At 39.7% G+C, this 16,362-nt stretch overlaps 1 protein-coding gene across 3 annotated transcripts in view; it reads left to right on the top strand.

The window, feature by feature from the left end:
- The window catches only part of KIF27 (kinesin family member 27), a 97,671-nt gene that overhangs the window by 32,770 nt on the left and 48,539 nt on the right, over positions 1 to 16,362 (top strand). For all 3 annotated transcript variants that reach the window (XM_027616645.2, XM_027616647.2, XM_027616646.2), the window contains 2 exons: positions 10,496 to 10,665; positions 11,272 to 11,375. In XM_027616645.2, the coding sequence (XP_027472446.1) occupies positions 10,496 to 10,665; positions 11,272 to 11,375 (274 nt within the window). The remainder of the gene's footprint in view (positions 1 to 10,495; positions 10,666 to 11,271; positions 11,376 to 16,362) is intronic.

Below are 16,362 nucleotides of genomic sequence, written 5' to 3' on the forward strand. Positions count from 1 at the left end.
AGGGTTCAAATTTGATAACTCTTAATTCAACTTTATGATTATATATCTTCTATATTTAATTTATTTACTGTTGGTTTGTAATGTGAAAGAATTTTCTGTTTCTTCTATTCTTTTATTTTTTAAAAATAACATCTGGGTTTTTTCCCCCCACTGATTACAAAAGTCATACATATTTATACTTTCAGTATAAAGTCTCTCTTTCTTTTTCTTTTTTACTAGACATTCACACACATACACGTACACTCTTTCAGGAGACAGAGCTCTGTGGGCTCTTGAAAAAGGTTAGGCCCTTAGGGGTTCTTACCTCTAACTGTTTGATTAGGCTTGAAACAGACATGACTGGAATAACGACTTCCATGGTTTTTTTTTGCATTTTTTTTTCATTTTTTATTGTTATGTTAATCACCATATATTACATCATTAGTTTTTGGTGCAGTGTTCCATGATTCATTGTTTGTTCATAACACCCAGTGCTCCATGCAGAACGTGCCCTCCTCAATACCCATCACCAGGCTAACCCATCCCCCTACCCCCCTCCCCTCTAGAACCCTCAGTTTGTTTTTCAGAGTCCATCATCTCTCATGGTTCGTCTCCCCCTCTGACATACTCCCCTTTTTTTCCTCTCCTGTTATCTTCTTCTTTTTCTTTTTTCTTAAAATATGTTGCGTTATTTGTTTCAGAAGTACAGAACTGTGATTCAACAGTCTTGCACAATTCACAGCGCTCACCGTAGCACATACCCTCCCCAATGTCTATCACCCAGCCACCCCATCCCTCCCACCCCCAACCACTCCAGTAACCCTCAGTTTGTTTCCTGAGATTAAGAATTCCTCATATCAGTGAGGTCATGTGATACATGTCTTTCTCTGATTGACTTATTTCACTCAGCATAGCACCCTCCAGTTCCATCCACGTCGTTGCAAATGGCAAGATCTCATTCCTTTTGATGGCTGCATAATATTCCATTGTGTATATATACCACATCTTCTTTATCCATTCATCTGTCGATGGGCATCTTGGCTCTTTCCACAGTTTGGCTATGGTGGACATTGCCGCTATAAATATTGGGGTACACGTACCCCTTCGGGTCCCTACATTTGTGTCTTTGTGGTAAATACCCAGTAGTGCAATTGCTGGATTGACCGGTAGCTCTAATTTCAACTGTTTGAGGAACCTCCATACTGTTTTCCAGAGGGCTTGCACCAGCTTGCATTCCCACCAACAGTGTAGGAGGGTTCCCCTTTCTCCACATCCCCGCCAACATCTGTCGTTCCCTGACTTGTTAATTTTAGCCATTCTAACGGGTGTGAGGTGGTATCTCATTGAGGTTTTGATTTGGATTTCCCTGATGCCGAGCAATGTTGAGCACTTTTTCATGTGCCTGTTGGCCATTTGGATGTCTTCTTTGGAGAAATGTCTGTTCATGTCTTCTGCCCATTTCTTGATTGGATTATTTGTTCTTTGGGTGTTGAGTTTGATAAGTTCTTTATAGATTTTGGATACTAGCCCTTTATCTGATATGTCATTTGCATCTATTTTCTCCCATTCTGTCGGTTGTCTTTTGGTTTTGTGGACTGTTTCTTTTGCTGTGCAAAAGCTTTTTATCTTGATGAAATCCCAATAGTTCATTTTTGCCCTGGCTTCCCGTGCTTTTGGCAATGTTTCTAGGAAGAAGTTGCTGCGGCTAAGGTCGAAAAGGTTGCTACGTGTGTTCTCCTTTAGGATTTGGATGGACTCCTGTCTCACGTTTAGGTCTTTCAACCATTTGGAGTCTATTTTTGTGTGTGGTGTAAGGAAATGGTCCAGTTTCATTCTTCTGCATGTGGCTGTCCAATTTTCCCAACACCATTTGTTGAAGAGACTGTCTTTTTGCCATTGGACATTCTTTCCTGCTTTGTCAAAGATAAGTTGACCATAGAGTTGAGGGTCCATTTCTGGGCTCTCGATTCTGTTCCATTGATCTATGTGTCTGTTTTTGTGCCAGTACCATACTGTCTTGATGATGACAGCTTTGTAATAGAGCTGGAAGTCCGGAATTGTGATGCCGCCAGCTTTGCTTTTCTTTTTCAGTATTCCTCTGGCTATTCTGGGTCTCTTCTGGTTCCATACAAATTTTAGGATGATTTGTTCCATTTCTTTGAAAAAAGTGGATGGTATTTTGATGGGGATTGCATTGAATGTGTAGATTGCTCTAGGTAGCATTGACATCTTCACAATGTTGATTCTCCCAATCCATGAGCATGGAACGTTTTTCCATTTCTTTGTGTCTTCTTCAATTTCTTTCATGAGTATTTTATAGTTTTCTGAGTACAGATCCTTTGCCTCTTTGGTTAGATTTATTCCTAGGTATCTAATGGTTTTGGGTGCAATTGTAAATGGAATCGACTCCTTGATTTGTCTCTCTTCTGTCTTGTTGTTGGTGTATAGGAATGCCACTGATTTCTGTGCATTGATTTTATATCCTGCTACTTTACTGAATTCCTGTATGAGTTCTAGCAGTTTTGGGGTGGAGTCTTTTGGGTTTTCCACATACAGTATCATATCATCTGCAAAGAGTGAGAGTTTGACTTCCTCTTTGCCGATTTGGATGCCTTTGATTTCTTTTTGTTGTCTGATTGCTGTGGCTAGGACTTCTAATACTATGTTGAATAGCAGTGGTGATAGTGGACATCCCTGCCGCATTCCTGACCTTAGGGGAAAAGCTCTCAGCTTTTCCCCATTGAGAATGATATTCGCTGTAGGTTTTTCATAGATGGCTTTTATGATATTGAGGTATGTACCCTCTATCCCTATACTCTGAAGAGTTTTGATCAAGAAAGGATGTTGTACTTTGTCAAATGCTTTTTCTGCATCTATTGAGAGGATCATATGATTCTTGCTCTTTCTTTTGTTAATGTATTGTATCACATTGATTGATTTGCGGATGTTGAACCAGCCTTGCAGCCCAGGAATAAATCCCACTTGGTCCTGGTGAATAATCCTTTTAATGTACTGTTGGATCCTATTGGCTAGTATTTTGGTGAGAATTTTTGCATCCATGTTCATCAAGGATATTGGTCTGTAATTCTCCTTTTTGATGGGGTCTTTGTCTGGTTTTGGGATCAAGGTAATGCTGGCCTCATAAAATGAGTTTGGAAGTTGTCCTTCCATTTCTATTTTTTGGAACAGTTTCAGGAGAATAGGGATTAATTCTTCTTTAAATGTCTGATAGAATTCCCCTGGGAAGCCTTCTGGCCCTGGGCTTTTGTTTGTTGGGAGATTTTTGACGACTGCTTCAATTTCCTTAGTGGTTATAGGTCTGTTCAGGTTTTCTATTTCTTCCTGGTTCAATTCTGGTAGTTGATACATCTCTAGGAATGCACCCATTTCTTCCAGGTTATCTAAATTGCTGGCATAGAGTTGCTCATAATATGTTCTTAGAATTGTTTGTATTTCTTTGGTGTTGGTTGTGATCTCTCCTCTTTCATTCATGATTTTGTTGATTTGGGTCATTTCTCTTTTCTTTTTGATAAGTTTGGCCAAGGGTCTATCAATCTTGTTAATTCTTTCAAAGAACCAGCTCCTAGTTTCGTTGATCTGTTCTACTGTTCTTTTGGTTTCTAGTTCATTGATTTCTGCTCTGATCTTTATGATTTCTCTTCTCCTGCTGGGTTTAGGCTTTATTTGCTGTTCTTTCTCCAGCTCCTTTAGGTGTAGGGTTAGGTTGTGTATTTGAGACCTCTCTTGTTTCTTGAGAAAGGCTTGTATTGCTATATACTTTCCTCTCAGGACTGCCTTTGCTGTATCCCAAAGATTTTGAACACTTGTGTTTTCATTTTCATTGGTTTCCAGGAATTTTTTTAATTCTTCTTTGATTTCTTGGTTGACCCATTCATTCTTTAGTAGGATGCTCTTTAGCCTCCATGTATTTGAGTTCTTTCCGACTTTCCTCTTGTGGTTGAGTTCTAGTTTCAAAGCATTGTGGTCTGAAAATATGCAGGGAATGATCCTAATCTTTTGGTACCGGTTGAGACCTGATTTGTGACCTAGGATGTGATCAATTCTGGAGAATGTTCCATGGGCACTAGAGAAGAATGTGTATTCCTTTGTTTTGGGATGGAATGTTCTGAATATGTCTGTGAAGTCCATTTGGTCCAGTGTGTCATTTAAAGTCTTTATTTCCTTGTTGATCTTTTGCTTAGATGATGTGTCCATTTCAGTCAGGGGGGTGTTAAAGTCCCCCACTATTATTGTATTGTTATCAATGTGTTTCTTTGCTTTTGTTATTAATTGCCTTATATAATTGGCTGCTCCCATGTTCGGGGCATAGATATTTACAATTGTTAGATCTTCTTGCTGGATAGACCCTTTAAGTAGGATATAGTGTCCTTCCTCATCTCTTATTACAGTCTTTGTTTTAAAATCTAGTTTGTCTGATATAAGGATTGCCACCCCAGCTTTCTTTTGGTGTCCATTAGCATGGTAAATGGTTTTCCACCCCCTCACTTTCAATCTGGGGGTGTCTTTGGGTCTAAAATGAGTCTCTTGCACACAGCATATGGATGGGTCTTGTTTTTTAATCCAATCTGAAAGCCTGTGTCTTTTGATTGGGGCATTTAGCCCATTTACATTCAGGGTAACTATTGAAAGGTATGAATTTAGTATCATTGTATTACCTGTAAGGTGACTGTTAACTGTCTGTTGTCTGTGTTCGTTTCTGCTCTTTGCTGCTTTTAGGTTCTTTCTTTGCTTAGAGGACCCCTCTCAATATTTCTTGGAGGGCTGGTTTCGTGTTTGCAAATTCCTTTAGTTTTTGTTTGTTCTGGAAGCTTTTTATCTCTCCTTCTATTTTCAATGATAGCCTAGCTGGATATAGTATTCTTGGCTGCATATTTTTCTCGTTTAGTGCTCTGAAGATATCTTGCTAGTCCTTTCTGGCCTGCCAGGTCTCTGTGGATAGGTCTGTTGCCAATCTAATGTTTCTACCATTGTAGGTTACATATCTCTTCTCCCGAGCTGCTTTCAGGATTTTCTCTTTGTCTCTGAGACTCGTAAGTTTTACTATTAGATGTCGGGGTGTTGACCTATTATTATTGATTTTGAGAGGGGTTCTCTGTGCCTCCTGGATTTTAATGCCTGTTTCCTTCCTCACATTAGGGAAGTTCTCTGCTATAATTTGCTCCAATATACCTTCTGCCCCTCTCTCTCTTCTTCTTCTGGGATCCCAATTATTCTAATGTTGTTTCATCTTATCATATCACTTATCTCTCGAATTCTGCCCTCGTGATCCTGTAGTTGTTTCTCTCTCTTTTTCTCAGCCTCTTTATTTTCCATCATTTGGTCTTCTATATCGCTGATTCTCTCTTCTGCCTCATTTATCCTAGCATTCAGTGCCCCCATTTTTGATTGCACCTCATCAATAGCCTTTTTGATTTCGATTTGGTTAGATTTTAGTTCTTTTATTTCTCCAGAAAGGGTTTCTCTAATAACTTCCACGCTTTTTTCAAGCCCAGCTAGTATCTTTAAAGTCATGATTCTGAACTCTAGGTCCGACATCGTACTAATATCCGTATTGAGTAGGTCCCTGGCTGACGGTACTACCTCTTGTTCTTTTTGCTGAGGTGATTTCTTTCGTCTTGTCATTTTGTCCAGAGGAGAATAGATGAATGAGAGAACAAAATGCTAACAGGTTTACAACGTCCCCAGCAAATATACTGTATACAAATCAGAAAAGACCTGACACCAGGGGAAAAGAAAGGGAAAGAAAGAAAAAAGAAAGAGAAAAAGAAAAAAAAAAAAAGAAAAAAAAAGATAAAAACTAAAACAAAACAATACAAAAAAGGCAGAATATGATCAAATATGATCAGGCTAGTGCATAGATCAGTGCCACACACTAGATTTTGGGCGTATTTTGGTCTGTTAGAAAAAAGTGCCTCCTAAAATTTTAAAGGAAGAAAGACATATATGTACAAAATAAGGGTTGATACAATGAAGGGATGGAAGATGACTGTAAAGATGAAAAGTATAAAAGATTTTATAAAAGGACTTGGTAAGATAAGTTGTTTGAAAAAAGAAAGAAGATTTAAGAAAAAAAAAAAGGAAAAAGGGAGAGAATGTGATCAGGCAGGAGACTAGAACAAAGCCATACACTAGTGATTTAGGGTATATTTTGATCTGTTAGAAGAAACTGTACCTCAAAATTTTAAAGAGAGAACAACTTATATATATATATGCCAAAAATAAGGGTAACTACTATGAAGGGATAAAATATGACTCTAAAAATGAAAAATAAAAAATGTTTTTTTTTTTAAAAAGGGATTTATAAGATGGTTGAAAAAGGGAAAAAGAAAAATAAAAAAAAAAGTCAACAAAAATTAACTTTGATGAAATAATGAATCATGGTAAAAAAAAAAAAAAAAAAAGCCATGAATCTATGTGCAGTATTCCCCTAGCGCTGGAGTTCTCCTATTCTCCTTTGATCGATCAACTTGGTCTTGGCTTGCTGGCTGTTTGTGCTGATCTTCTGGGGGAGGGGCCTGTTGCTGTGGTTTCCAAATGTCTTTGCCAGAGGCGGAATTGCCCCGCCCTTGTCGGTCGGGCTAAGGAAGCTGCTCCGGTTTGCTCTCAGGAGCTTTTGTTCCCTGCAAGCTCTCGGCACAGCTTTGGAGGCCCAGGGCAGAAATGGTGGCCTCCCAATCTCCACTTGGAGGAGCTGAGAACTCGGGGCCCCGCTCCTCAGTGTGCCCCCAGAGAAAAGCAGTCACTTCCGTGTCCCCGGTCTCCGGCCGCACTCCGTGCTCACCCGGCCTGTGATCGAGCGTTGCTATCTCTGGCTCCCGACCCCGTGTGGAGTCTCCAAACCCAGCAGATCCCTGCAGTGCGTTCCCGCACCGCTCCTCCCCGGGAAGGAAGGGGAGTGTCCCCGGATCTGCTGCTTGTTGGGTCCCTGCTGGGGGAGCCGTGCCCCGACTGGGCCGCAGATCACAGTTTATGGCAACCCCGAGCTGAGAGCCCACGACTCTGCTCCGTATCTGCAGCCGGCTTCCCTGCTCTGATACCTGGGAGCTCTGCTGCACTCAGGCACCCCGGTCTCTCTGTGACCCCAAGGGTCCTGAGACCACACTGTCCTGGGAGGATTCCACCCCCCGCTTAGCCACTGCAGCGACTTCCCTTCGCCGAGCCAACTTCTAAAAGGTCTGATTTTGTGCTCTGTGGTTCTATCACTTGCCAGAAGCGGCCGGCGGAGGCCCCTCCCCCGCCGTCTATCCTCCCGAATATCGCCTCGGATTCATTTCTCCGCAAGCCCTACCTTCCAGTAAGTGGTCGCTTCTCTGTTCAGAGAGTTGTTGCTACTCTCCTGTTCGATCTATTGTTGAGTTCGTAGGTGTTCAGAATGGTTTGATCCCTATTCAGCTGAATTCCTGAGACCAGACGAAATCTAGGTCTCCTACTCCTCCGCCATCTTGCTCCGCCCCCCGACTTCCATGGTTATTGTTTCAAATAAGCAAATCCTTAGTTTTGTTTGTTTTTAAAATTTTCCTCCTACCCCAAAAGAGCCCTGCTAGCCAGTAAAAGGAGAGGAAAGGAAGATGTAAAAGTCATAGGATTAGCAGTTTTGAGGGTTCTCTTGGTCCTACCATGTGTCCAGTAATCCAGGCCACCTCTCTTGTTTGGACTGGTTGCTGCAGCAGACGTGAAAAGGCAGGCTTGCATGGGAAGACACGTTGTATGGCCAGCCTTGTCCTGCTTACTGTTCCATTGTTCTAAGAGTGAGGCGAGAGTTTCGCATTGAATACCAGAACTAACCAAATTACACCAAAGAGGACATCTGAAATGCCATTTCATTTTCTCCCTGGAGTTTTGCCTCCTTGGCAGAGGTCTAGCTAGTATTTTCTAGCTCTGCTAATTTCTTTTAGAGTTCATTAGCTCTAATATTTTCTTGAAGTACAAATAGTCTGCATTTCTTAGGAGGAAATATTTCTGTTCTGTTCTTCATTGGAAATATTTCTTTTTTTTTAGGAAATATTTCTTATATGCTTGTTTATACATATTGGAGGGAAAGAGCAAAAAGCTCTTATTTTTAAAAGTATTATTTGTTATATTTATGCATGTACTTTCATTACTGGCTTTTCTCAATATATCATGAACATTTGACAGTCACTAAATATTTTATAACATCATGATTTTTAATAGCTGAACAATATTTATCCTGGGGGCATACAATTGTGTACTTTTTCCTATTGTTACACATTTGTTTTCAACTATCTTTTAATCTGAAAAGTTAAACACCAAAATGGAATTATAGGACATACCTACTTATGCAGAATTCCTGAAGAAAGTGCCCCTCACAACTAAATAGTATACAGGTAAATAAAAGAAAAAGTTTCCAAATTATTTATCAAAATAATAGGAAAAAAGAGAAAAAAACCCTTCTGTCTCAGTAGATATCAAAAACTCATCTGATGAAATGTAAAACTGAATCTTGATTTAAACTTATATAAAAAGGTATAACAGGTTTTTACTCTCTTAACATGGTAAATATGATATACTTGAAGCCAAGAGCCAGTATTATACATACTAAGGGCACTTCGGAAAGAAAAAAATTACAGAGGTCGTCCCACAGTGCTTAGGTATAATGTAATATCACAAATGCTGATGAAAATCTGCCATGTTTCATTGATTGTAAGACTCACATTTTTTTCACATTTTGTCATCTTTCATGGCAGGGTATGTTTTATAATTGATGGCATGTCATGGTTTGACAGCTTTTTTTCTTGATGGAATAAAAATAATTGTGTGTCTTACAGTTGATAGCATTTCAGATTTGATGAGATATACTTTTTTTTTAAAGATTTTATTTATTTGTCAGAGAAAGAGAGAGAAAGAGCACAAGCAGGGGGAGCGGCAAGCAGAGGGAAAAGTAGCGAGCCTGACACGGGGATTGATCCCAGGATGCTGGGATCATGACCTGAGCCGAAGGCAGACGCTTAACTGACTGAGCCACCCAGGCATCCCTAATATCACTTTCAGTACTTCACATAATTGTATGCTAAGAAAACCAACCGAAGTATTTTTTTTTTAAATATTTTATTTATTTATATGACAGAGAGAGAGCACACATGAGCAGGGGGAGGGGCAGAGGGAGAAGGAGAAGCACGCTCCCCGCTGAGCAAGGAACCCGATGCGGGACTCCATCCCAGGACCCTGGGGTCATGACCTGAGCCGAAGGCAGCCACTTAATGACTGAGCCACCCAGGCGCCCCTAGATAAATACTTCTTGAGTTGGTTCTTCTGTAAGTAATTCCCCTCCTCACTCCCTCATACCCCAGGATAGGGAGTTCGCCTAGAAAATTTTACTCTGCCTCCATCGTGGTACTGATATGACAGATGGTCTTATTAGGTGGCCAACTGCCGAGCCACGAAAATCAGATATCAAGGAATCTTTAGTATCAGGCAGGCTTTTCTGGGAGGGATTATGTGAGAGACCTACATCACTTGAATCTTGTCACCCATGTGTTACACATATTCCACTATATGTTAAAATTTTAATAGCTTATAATGATTTCTAGTAATAAATTGAATGCTTCCTCTAATATTTTATTTACCTTTTTTGAGAAAAAACTCTGAGGTCTGGTTACAAAGAGGTGGTGAAAAAGGAAATATTTGGTGACTAAAACTAGAATAAATGTATAACGGCAGTTTCTAATTTTTGTTGTTTTCCAAGGTCATTTTTTAAGAAGATTTATTTTTTATTATTTTAGAGAGAGAGAGCACATGAGCAAGCATGGGTTGGGGGCAGAGGAAGAGGGAGAGAAAGAATCTCTGGCAGACTCCCCACTGAGTACAGAGCCCGATGTGGGGCTCGATTCCATGACCCTGAGATCATGACCTGAGCCAAAATCAAGAGTCGGATGCTTAACTGACTGCACCACCCAGGCGCCCCTCCATGGTCATTTTTTGAGAGCTTAAGGTGCATTACCAATGGAAGCATATTATAGTATAGAAAGTTCCCATGCTAGCCCATGAAAATCTATTTATCCATGATACATATTAACTGTGTCACCTAGAGCATTAAGTCAGCTATCCCTAACCACCACCTGTAAAGTGTGAGTAAATCCATTTGGATTTCCTGCAGCGTAGTACACAACTTGTCATTGCCTCTTGTCACACCATGTGCGGGTTTCACATTGGCTGGGGAGTGCCTGTGCTATGTTTAAGAGCTGTGATCTTTTCAGTCCTGCCTCTCTTTGGTTTCATTTTTGAATACTATTTTCCATGAAGGTATAATTGGAGATAGAGAACTTTCTAGAAGGAGTAAGAGCTGTGTAGATTCTAAAAGATGTATGTGTCCATGGGGCACAACGGTATTGTGAAATTTATTTTGACTTTTGCGTATTTTCAGTAATTGGCTATTTTAAGTATAACTATCTAAGTGTCTCTTTAAAGACATTTTGAGTAATAGGATAAAAATAAACGTTAAAAAAATCACTTTTTTTGTTGGGTGGTCACTTGTAAGGTCTACACAAGTCCTTCTGTGTACTCTCTGGATCGAGTAGTTGCTGGATTTCGAACACGAAGTCAGATGCTGCTGGGTCACATAGAAGAACAAGATGAAGTCCTCCACTGCCAATTTTCTGACAACAGTGATGACGAAGAATCTGAAGGCCAAGAGAAATCTGAAATTAGGTATGATAAATATTGACTGATTTAATAAACATGTGATGCAATAAATATATATAGATGTAGGTCTTTTTTTCATTAACATGTATCTTTACCATTTAATATAAGAGTAAGTAGTTTTTGCTAAATGCACTGTCTGCTAATGTGTTATAAAAAAAATTTGAACAAAGTTATCAGTCTTAAAATTGAAAAATGATATTGCATTTAGGGCTTTTATACTTGTTGGATTTTAATTTTCAGAGAGAGTGTTTTTGGATTTCTTGATTTTGCTGCCACAGTGGGTGTGGCAGCAAAATTTTCCACTGAGTTCATCTTGGGGGAGATATCCGTTTATTTTGAGGAATATTAGTAAAATTAGTAAAATTCTTTTTATATAATTAATAATTTTGGGATTTTTTTATTGAATTTAATTTTATTATGTTATGTTAGTCACCATACAATACATCATTAGTTTTTGATGTAGTGATCCATTAATTCATTGTTTCCATATAACACCCAGGGCTCCTTGCAGTAATTTTTTAACATTACTGTCTGTTTTAGGGAACTAATTTGAGGGCAGAGGAGAAAATGCTAACAGACAAGTTACCTTTGATCCTGATCTTTTTTTTTTAGATGTAGAAGTCGCTCATGGATTCAAAAGCCAGGCTCTGTTTGTTCTCTTGTTGAATTGAATGATATTCAGGATCAAACACAAAAGTCAAGTTTGGGGAATGAAGGTACACAGACTTTCTCAAGTAATTTAGATTTAATGTTTATGAAACTTCTCTTTTTCTTTAGTCAATAATTTAAGAAGCATCTAGGAATTCTCAAAGATGGGAACTTGGTAGGAGTGCCTTCCTGTTGGTAAAACTTCCTTTATGTTCTCTGTTCTACCTCTAATTTTTCACTCTCTCTTTTTTTTTTTTTTAGATTTTATTTATTTATTTGTCAGAGAGAGAGAGAGAGCACAAGCAGTGGGAGCGGCAGGGAGAGGGAGAAGCAGACTCCCTGCTGAGCAGGGAGCCTGATGTGGGGCTCGATCCCTGGAGCCTGGGATCATGACCTGAGCCAAAGGCAGACGCTTAACCGACTGAGCCACCCAGGCGACCCTCACTCTCTACTCCTTAATAAAAAAATTTTCCCAACAGTCAGTCCTGGCTAGAGTTATAGGCTAAATGTCTCAGAATGGGGATCTTGTAGCCAGACTTGAGTTGATATTTGCATTGTACTCTTGACTACTTTAAAATACATTTTAATTAATTTACTAGGGGCGCCTGGGTGGCTCAGTCTGTTAAGCATCTGACTTCAGCTCAGGTCATGATCTCAGGGTCCTGGGATTGATCCCTCATTGGGCTCCCTGCTCAGCAGGGAGTCTGCTTCTCCCTCCCTTCTGCCCCTCCTCCCTGTTTGTGTGCTCTCGCTCTCTCTCAAATAAATAAATGAAATCTTTTTTTAAAAAAAGTAATTTACTAGCTGTCTACTGCTTCAAGGGCGCACCTGCCTACCAGTAGCAATGCATGCAACATTAGAGCCAAATTAGTCTGCTGAGTACTCATAATGTTCTAGCATACAACTGATGAGAATTTTTATCATCAAAAAACAGCATCAAAATGTTTGTGTTGCCAAAACTATGGTTATTTTTAACTCATTTCTCTTGGCCTATGAGTGGTCAAAACACAAAAAGAAAGAGCATAGGGAATATCAATCACATGACAGATAAGTCCTACCCTATGAAAATAGAGAGTATCTTATCTTTTAGAGAGCCTATATGTGTAATATTAACAAAAATGGACTATACCACAAATAAAACACATTTTAAAATGTATAAATAGTATAGATAGTGCTATAAATGTATAAATAGTGCCTATGCAAGTCACCATCCTTGAACTGTTTCGTACTGGTCTACAACCAGGTAAGAAACTTATGCCAGAATGTAACTCTGTACACTAACTTATTCACTGAGGAAGTCTTGTTGTGACAAAAACAAAAAGTTAGCTGAATTAAAACAGTGACATAGTTGAATTACATTCCAATAGCCAGCAGTCTTGGACTACACTTTGAGTAGTCTGCTTTAGGCCACATTCTCGGATTACAATAAATGTAGAAGTTAATGGGAAAAAATTTCAACCCTCTACCCACCCTGGAGATTTTATACCTTTTTTAAAAATTTTTTATTGTTATGTTAATCACCATATATTACATAATTTGTTTTGGTGTAGTGTTCCATGATTCATTGTTTGTTCATAACACCCAGTGCTCCATGCAGATTGTGCCCTCTTTAATACCCATCACCAGGCTAACCCATCCCCCTACCCTCCTCCCCTCTAGAAACCTCAGTTTGTTTTTCAGAGTCCATCATCTCTCCTGGTTCGTCTCCCCCTCTGACTTGCTCCCATTCATTCTTCCCCTCCTGCTATCTTCTTTTTCTTTTTTTTTTTTAAATATGTTGCGTTATTTGTTTCAGAAGTACAGATCTGTGATTCAACAGTCTCACACAATTCACAGCGCTCACCGTAGCACATATCTTCCCCAATGTGTATCACCCAGCCACCCCATCCCTCCCACCCCCCACCACTCCAGCAACCCTCAGTTTGTTCCTGAGATTAAGAATTCCTCCTATCAGTGAGGTCATATGATACATGTCTTTCTCTGATTGACTTATTTCACTCAGCATAACACCCTCCAGTTCCATCCACGTCCTTGCAAATGGCAAGATCTCATTCCTTTTGATGGCTGCATAATATTCCATTGTGTATATATACCACTTCTTCTTTATCCATTCATCTGTCGATGGACATCTTGGCTCTTTCCACAGTTTGGCTATTGTGGACATTGCTGCTATAAACATCGGGGTGCACGTACCCCTTCGGGTCCCTACATTTGTATCTTTGGGGTAAATACCCAGTAGTGCAATTGCTGGATCGAATGGTAGCTCTAATTTCAACTGTTTGAGGAACCTCCATACTGTTTTCCAGAGGGCTTGCACCAGCTTGCATTCCCACCAACAGTGTAGGAGGGTTCCCCTTTCTCCACATCCCCGCCAACATCTGTCGTTCCCTGACTTGTTAATTTTAGCCATTCTGACGGGTGTGAGGTGGTATCTCATTGAGGTTTTGATTTGGATTTCCCTGATGCCAGGCGCTGTTGAGCACTTTTTCATGTGCCTGTTGGCCATTTGGATGTCTTCTTTGGAAAAATGTCTGTTCATGTCTTCTGCCCATTTCTTGATTGGATTATTTGTTCTTTGGGTGTTGAGTTTGATAAGTTCTTTATAGATTTTGGATACTAGCCCTTTATCTGATATGTCATTTGCAAATTTTTTCTCCCATTCTGTCGGTTGTCTTTTGGTTTTGTGGACTGTTCCTTTGCTGTGCAAAAGCATTTTATCTTGAAGAAATCCCAATAGTTCATTTTTGCCCTGGCTTCCCGTGCCTTTGGTGATGTTTCTAGGAAGAAGTTGCTGTGGCTGAGGTCGAAGAGGTTGCTACCTGTGTCCTCCTTTAGGATTTGGATGGACTCCTGTCTCACGTTTAGGTCTTTCAACCATTTGGAGTCTATTTTTGGTGTGCTGTAAGGAAATGGTCCAGTTTCATTCTTCTGCATGTGGCTGTCCAATTTTCCCAACACCATTTGTTGAAGACACTGTCTTTTTTCCACTGGACATTCTTTCCTGCTTTGTCAAAGATAAGTTGACCATAGAGCTGAGGGTCCATTTCTGGGCTCTCGATTCTGTTCCATTGATCTATGTGTCTGTTTTTGTGCCAGTACCATACTGTCTTGATGATGACAGCTTGGTAATAGAGCTGGAAGTCCGGAATTGTGATGCCGCCAGCTTTGCTTTTCTTTTTCAATATTCCTCTGGCTATTCTGGGTCTCTTCTGTTCCATACAAATTTTAGGATTATTTGTTCCATTTCTTTGAAAAAAGTGGATGGTATTTTGATGGGGATTGCATTGAATGTGTAGATTGCTCTAGGTAGCATTGACATCTTCACAATGTTGGTTCTTCCAATCCATGAGCATGGAACGTTTTTCAATTTCTTTGTGTCTTCTTCAATTTCTTTCCTGAGTATTTTATAGTTTTCTGAGTACAGATCCTTTGCCTCTTTGGTTAAATTTATTCCTAGGTATCTTATGGTTTTGGGTGCAATTGTGAATGGGATCGACTCCTTGATTTGTCTCTCTTCTGTCTTGTTGTTGGTGTTTAGGAATGCCACTGATTTCTGTGCATTGATTTTATAGCGTGCTACTTGACTGAATTCCTGTATGAGTTCTAGCAGTTTTGGGGTGGAGTCTTTTGGGTTTTCCACATAAAGTATCATATCATCTGCAAAGAGTGAGAGTTTGACTTCCTCTTTGCCGATTTGGATGCCTTTGATTTCTTTTTGTTGTCTGATTGCTGTGGCTAGGACTTCTAATACTACGTTGAATAGCAGTGATGAGAGTGGACATCCCTGCCGCGTTCCTGACCTTAGGGGAAAAGCTCTCAGCTTTTCCCCATTGAGAATGATATTCGCTGTAGGTTTTTCATAGATGGCTTTTATGATATTGAGGTATGTACCCTCTATCCCTATACTCTGAAGAGTTTTGATCAAGAAAGGATGCTGTATTTTGTCAAATGCTTTTTCTGCATCTATGGAGAGGATCATATGATTCTTGTTCTTTCTTTTGTTAATGTATTGTATCACGTTGATTGATTTGCGGATGTTGAACCAGCCTTGCAGCCCAGGGATAAATCCCACTTGGTCGTGGTGAATAATCCTTTTAATGTACTGTTGGATCCTATTGGCTAGTATTTTGGGGAGGATTTTTGCATCCATGTTCATCAAGGATATTGGTCTGTAATTCTCCTTTTTGATGGGATCTTTGTCTGGTTTTGGGATCAAGGTAATGGTGGCCTCATAAAATGAATTTGGAAGTTTTCCTTCCATTTCTATTTTTTGGAACAGTTTCAGGAGAATAGGTGTTAATTCTTCCTTAAATGTCTGATAGAATTCCCCTGGGAAGCCATCTGGCCCTGGGCTTTTGTTTCTTGGGAGATTTTGGATGACTGCTTCAATTTCCTTAGTGGTTATAGGTCTGTTCAGGTTTTCTATTTCTTCCTGGTTCAGTTTTGGTAGTTGATACATCTCTAGGAATGCACCCATTTCTTCCAGGTTATCTAATTTGCTGGCATAGAGTTGCTCATAATATGTTCTTATAATTGTATTTCTTTGGTGTTCGTTGTGATCTCTCCTCTTTCATTCATGATTTTGTTGATTTGGGTCATTTCTCTTTTCTTTTTGATCAGTCTGGCCAGGGGTTTATCAATCTTGTTAATTCTTTCAAAGAACCAGCTCCTAGTTTCGTTGATCTGTTCTACTGTTCTTTTGGTTTCTAGTTCATTGATTTCTGCTCTGATCTTTATGATTTCTCTTCTCCTGCTGGGTTTAGGCTTTATTTGCTGTTCTTTCTCCAGCTCCTTTAGGTGTAGGGTTAGATTGTGTATTTGAGACCTTTCTTCTTTCTTGAGAAAGGCTTGTATTGGTATATACTTTCCTCTCAGGACTGCCTTTGCTGTATCCCAAAGATTTTGGACAGTTGTGTTTTCATTTTCATTGGTTTCCATGAATTTTTTTAATTCTTCTTTAATTTCCTGGTTGACCCATTCATTCTTTAGTAGGATGCTCTTTAGCCTCCATGTATTTGAGTTCTTTCCGACTTTCCTCTTGTGATTGAGTTCTAG

This window comes from Zalophus californianus, chromosome 13 (genome assembly GCF_009762305.2).
Source record: "Zalophus californianus isolate mZalCal1 chromosome 13, mZalCal1.pri.v2, whole genome shotgun sequence".
NCBI classification, from domain to species: Eukaryota; Metazoa; Chordata; class Mammalia; order Carnivora; family Otariidae; genus Zalophus; species Zalophus californianus.